Below are 5,931 nucleotides of genomic sequence, written 5' to 3' on the forward strand. Positions count from 1 at the left end.
GCCCCCAATTTGGTGAACATTTTGCCATCTCATGGCTATCCTCATCCTTTACCTGCCGCAATGTTCTCTTCTTCCCTTCCTGACCGTCCCCCGCCGCGCCCACCCAAGGTCCTTTCTGCTCCTTATCCTATCGGTCTCCCACATTCCTTTATTACGCTGTCTTCTCACTTTCTTTGATCCCCACATTCCTCTCAATTATCCCCGTCCCTCAGATCCTTGTCTTTCTTTTCTTAGGACCGCCGTTCATAGAATTCCCTTAATCCTCTATTTCTAAAATTCCTCTCCTTTTTTTAGGCTAGTCTTCCCTCCCACCTCAAGAGACTCTTGCATCCCGGGAGCTGTCACCTCCCTTTCCCAGCGCCCAGAGGCCGCGCGTCGCGGCCGGCGTCGGAGGGGCGCCGCAGGGTCCTCCCGCTCTTCAGCAGCCCCTGGGCGCGGTGCAGTCTGGGGGAACATGGCCGCTTCCGGTCTCCCTCCCGGGCCGGCGCTGGTCTGACCGCGGCCCCTGTCCGACGCACTCCGCCCTCCGCTCCTCCCGCCCGGCAGCCGCGGAGGTCGCTTCAGCCTTTCTGTCCCGCTGTCCCCGCCGCGCCATGGAGAAGAGCTCGAGCTGCGAGAGTCTTGACTCCCAGCCGGCGGCAGCACGGCCGCCCAGCGTGGATTCCCTGTCCAGGTAACCTGGACGCCCAGGGCCCCGCCCAGCGTCCGAGGGGGTGAGAGGGGCCGGGGACTCGGTGGATGGCGCCCCAACTCGCGGGCTCTGGTTCTCGAAGGCTGCGTCGGAATTCCTTCCCTGACACTTGAGAGGCACTTCTTCCTCCTTCTCTGGGGCTTAGAGGCTGGGAAAAAGGTGGTTAAAACTCACTGCTTCTTTATCGCCCGGGGCTCTCTCTTGTATTATCCTCGGTAAAGGTAGCCCCAGTTCATTAGTTTTCCTGATATCTCATTTCCTCTCAAATCATTTTTTTTTAAGACAGCCCTTCCCCCTCTCTCCCATTTCCTGCCTGCTTTTCTTTACTACTCTTTCCCAAACTATCGTGCTGTCTTTCTTCCATTCGTCCCAATGTTTTGGTTTTGGATTCTTGCTCACCCCTTTTCTCTTTTTCCATCACTTCACTTCCTTATCTCTTTCACTATTTATCTTATACTCTGAACCCCTCTTCCCCCAACTTTGTTTAAAAATGTAAATTAAAATGCCCACTGTGTTTCTCTTTTCTAAATCTTAGAGCTGAAAAGTCATTATCTAGAAATCTGAGCAGTCCTTATACTTGAGTGGATAATAAGTGGTACTTTTCTTCCTTCTTAGGTTACCAGTTCTCCAGGTTATTTCTCCTACCTAATGAGATCTTTTTTCTTCTGTAATTTTGAAGAGGACTTAGTATTCCGCTTTGCAGAGAGTTGTTATGAATATTAACTAGACATGTTTTAGATGCAGTTTTTTTCTTTGGTTTTAAAATAGTGATTTAAAATTTCGTTAAACAATAGGAGACCTGTATTTGTTATATAGCCACAATGAAATCAGGTTCTTTTTCATTGAAAATAGTCTTAATTGTTATTGGAGAGTTATTAAATACTTATCTGGTGTGTGAAAGCATTCACAATTTTCATTTTTTCCCCCTGAATTAATTGAAGTTGCTGTATCTTTTTAAATTCATTTTGGACTCGTTAAATATGGGTGATACTGCTGTTTTTTCCTGTTGCTGTTCAGGACCTCATTGGGAAATCATTAGCTGATCCTATCTTTCTAAATTAGATTCTCTTCCTCTATACACCTGCCCACTCCTTTTTCAGAGTCCTTAACAAGCACAGTATAATGTTGGTTTAATTGTCTTCTCTACTAGGCTATCAACTACTTGAGTATAAGGACCATATTTTACTCAGCTTCATATCCCCAGGAGTTAACAGAGACCCTGAATGCCAATAACATGCTCAATAAATTTTTTTTTTTTTGAATTTGTAGATTGGATTATCCAGGAGAGAATTTTTCTTTGGTTACTTGTGCATTTGTTTCAAGTATTTTGCGAAATCTATATTTATTACTCTGAAATTCGGAAAGCTAAGGATTTATTTACTCAGCTATAAAATCATTTGGAAAACAGATTGGAAAATTTACAAATGACAACTATGGTTCAGAATAGGATGTAAAAGAAAACCAGTGAGGCAACCGGAACTTTCTTATCCAAGTGAGAGGTTTTAGAACTACAGGAGGCAGCATAGTCTGTTAGAGCAAAGTACTGGAAGTCAGGAGGCCCAGGCTCTAAAGTTCTTGGCTCAGGTAGCTATGTGGCCTGTATCATTTAATCTTTCTACTCTGAAGTTTAAAATAAGAGAGTGGATCTAATAAATCTGTAAGGTCCCTTGGAACTCTAAAATTCTATCATTCTTTATCTTAATGATTATATCTAATATGATGAATGCATTCTTATCAATTCTTTTCATTCTTATCAGTTATTCTTATCAATTATGAATGCGTTCTTATTAGCTATTCCTTTTATAAATAACCTTTGCTATGGATTTTTGAAATTATACTATATAAATGTCTGTTATTATTTTAAATTAATGTACCTAATTGTACCATTTAAGCACATTTATTTCCTAAAGGTAGAAGAAAACCCAGCAACTATAAAGTTTATATATCTATTTTAACTTCTTAATAAAAAAATTATGTTAATGACATTAGAATTTGAGAAAATTAAGAACTTTTTGAAAGAATTTTGACTATAGTATGTTAGCTTTATCCTCTGTGGACAAACGTGTAAGCATGACTCTGCTTTCCATAGGAGAATGCCAGCTTTCATTTTTCTCCTCTGGAATGTCTACTGTATAGAAGTCACTCCTGATAAATTCTTTTATATCTTTTAGTTCACGGGTCATTACACCTGTTGGTGGCACTCTCTTTAATCAACAGTATAGAATTAGCTGCATTGTAGACAATTGTTAGGAAGCTTATATTTAAACTTAATCTCAGCTGACAATCACAGGTGATTCTAATACACAAGTAAGGTAGACAGCCATGGTTATAATAGCTATGTTAAGTGCCTATCCAGGTTGTTTTACTTTTGTTAGCTTATGTTTAAGCAGACTGTCGGTGTTTGAACTATATCTCAGCCTTTTGCAGAAATATTGCCCTTAAAATGTAGTTTATTTTTATGCTTTCTGTTTTCTACAATTAGGAAATTTTCTATTTCAAATTTTCAGTTTTCAATCAGGAAATTGCCTTTTGAATTTGTTTCGATAGCTCCTGCAAAGTAATAGTAATAATGCAGTTCAATACAGAATGTCTTTTACACACAAGATTGACATACATTTCTGCTGTGTTTAGCTCCAAGGAAAATTGTTTATGCAAAAAAGATATATGCTTCCTATTTGAAAGTAGAAACTATATAATCGTATTTTCTCTTTAGTTTAGCAGAAAGACCAGTCAAATATGTAACTGAAGTTGGTAATATCTTATCTCTAATTTCAAGTACTTTTATTAGATGAATTTAGTTTAAATCTTCATCTACCATGTTATGTTTAAGTGTGTTAATTTGTAATATGTTTTACACTCTTCCGGGAAGTATGTAAATCTGAAAAATAATACACTAACTCATCTGATTGCCCTTTTTTAAAAAATGACACACTCTGTTGAAGTTGGATGATTGGCTCTTGTGAAATCTGTAGTTCACAGTAAACATACGTTGAGTGAGTCTCTCTTTCTCTCTCTCTCTCTCTCTCTCTCTCTCTCTCTATTTATATATATAGTCATCTCAGACTTGCTCTTGCTTTATCTTCTATGTCATCATAGGCCTAATGCCTTTGGTCACAAGAGAGCAGTTTTATTCTTTATATGATATTCAGATAGCAGTTTCCTAATCAGCTATAGTTATTTCATCTTGCATCCTTAAAAAAAGGTAATTTTCTTTAGTGAGTCCTGCTTGGTATTGCCCAACTTCAGCAAACTATTCAGCAGCTCTTGTATATCTTGCTATTTATTGTCCGTTCAACATGTCCAGCCCCACAGAGAGAGGAGGAGTTGTGAAAAAATTTATTTAAGCACAATGATAATTTGGTTGTATTTCATAATTTCATTGTTGGTCTTGCTCTGATTCTTGATGTAAGTGTGACTTACACAGGATACGGATAAAACCATACTTAAGGCTATGTATGATAGCTAGGGTAGACCTGAGCCTCAGAATTGTTTAAATTATACAGCAGAATTGGACACTGTATTGGTACTATTCTGCCTTCTTACTCTGGTTTTTCATTTTTCAGTTTGCACACTTATAAAATGTACTACTTGAATGGATTTCATTGATTACTTTTTACTACATGTAATCAAATGCTAGTACAGTTGACTCTTGAACAACGCGGGTTTGAACTGTGTGAGTCCACTTACAATGGGTTGTTTTTTCAGTAAATACCTGTACTATTTTCAGTCAGTAGTTGGGAGTCCATGGATGTGGAGGGCCGACTGAGCTTTGATCTACACCATTTATATAGAAGACTTGAGTATCCATGGATTTTGGTATCTGTGGGGGTTCCCTGAACCAATCCCCTGCAGATACTGAGGGACGACTCAGTTTTGGGGCAATCAAAAGTTATATGCAGATTTTCGACTGCGTGAGGGTGGGTGACTCAACCCCCACATTGTTCAAGAGTCAACTGTATATCTAGTGCTACATAGGTACCACATGAACATTCGAATTAAAAAAAGTTGACTACAATATTCACCACATGTCTTAATATGTTTCCACTGAAAGGATTAAAAAGGGGTTCCTTTTGTTGAATTTGGCCTGTAAAGTCACAGCTTCAGACTCAAGCTAAAGTTGCTCTTTTATAAAGCCTCCTGACTTTATTGGCTGCATTGTTTTCTGTGTCTAGTCCAATATATCTTCATGGTACTGTGTTCCCTTAATCTACTTGCTTTTCCGTCTGCTACTCTTGATTGCTTTGTTCTCCGATCTTGTCAGTCATTTTATTTAATGTGTATTTCTTTCATCTTTTATATATCCTCATGCTGTAGTTATTCTTGCCACCACTTGTTTTCCTCAGATTTAGTTTATCAGTTGATTTCTAGTTTATAAATTTATTAGCATTTATGAGCATTTCATATTTACATTTAGATAAAAAATTCAAAAAGGAGGTACCTATAGTATACTTAAACACGTGTCCTCCAGCTAACTACATTTTTAGTTGGCATGTCTTCCTTAAAATTATTATCTGAAAACAGCAAATCCTGCATTTCTGTTTCCATGAATTTCGATGGTACTTATAGCAGGAAGAGGTAGAAGAGTTTTTAAGATGTCTAAAAGACATTTCATTGCCAGGTCTCATCTCTAGGTTCAACTTCAAGGTCACTTAGAGATATGTCGATAGGAAATGTGCTTTTGGGTTGTTTTTCCAGTAGTGGTGATGGATTTGTGTTCAATCACACATTCTTACATTGTCTCGTGACTCTTGGCATGTCTTCTGAGGCAGATGGTCAGGATTAGTGGTAGAAACTATAGCTAGCTACAGGACAAAATGAAGCTAACAGATTGAGCCTCCAACCTTGGCCTTATAAGCACCTTGCGTTAGACATTGAACATATAGGTAGGCTAAAAATTACTTATTTCGGATTTTATTTTTCCAGGACCCTAAAAAGACTGTATTGAAAGTTCTGTAAGATAAGATCTATTATTACTGTGAACTAATCAGTAATTATTGTGTGGGCACTCTGAAAGAACATTTAAGGAGATTAATACTAATCAAAAGTATGCAAGTTAATACTGAAGGTGAGATTGGGTCCCACTTTTTCTTCTTTCCTCTTCGTGCTATCATCAGTGGTCTTCTATTAATATAGATTAGTAGTTCCCAGACCAGTAATATCAGCATCCTTAGGGAATTTGTTAAAAAATACAGATTCCCTTGTCCTACCTTAGATCTAACCGAATCAATAACTCTGGGGGG

At 38.4% G+C, this 5,931-nt stretch overlaps 1 protein-coding gene across 8 annotated transcripts in view; it reads left to right on the forward strand.

Annotated features, from left to right (window-relative positions):
• Positions 1–451: 451 nt before the first annotated feature.
• Positions 452–5,931, forward strand: part of MTMR2 (myotubularin related protein 2) — a 100,060-nt gene continuing 94,580 nt past the window's right edge. For 4 of the 8 annotated variants that reach the window (XM_023520250.1, XM_011374725.2, XM_023520254.1 and 1 more), the window contains exon 1: positions 480–673. Coding sequence is in view for 1 of the 8 variants with exons in the window: in XM_011374724.2 (XP_011373026.1) it covers positions 594–673 (80 nt within the window). In the remaining 7 variants the exon portion in view is untranslated. Of the gene's footprint in view, positions 674–727; positions 851–5,931 lie in introns of those variants that run through there. The other 4 variants (XM_011374727.2, XM_011374724.2, XM_023520252.1 and 1 more) reach the window with 4 other exon arrangements.

This window comes from Pteropus vampyrus, unplaced genomic scaffold (assembly GCF_000151845.1).
Source record: "Pteropus vampyrus isolate Shadow unplaced genomic scaffold, Pvam_2.0 Scaffold254, whole genome shotgun sequence".
In the NCBI taxonomy this organism is placed as follows: domain Eukaryota; kingdom Metazoa; phylum Chordata; class Mammalia; order Chiroptera; family Pteropodidae; genus Pteropus; species Pteropus vampyrus.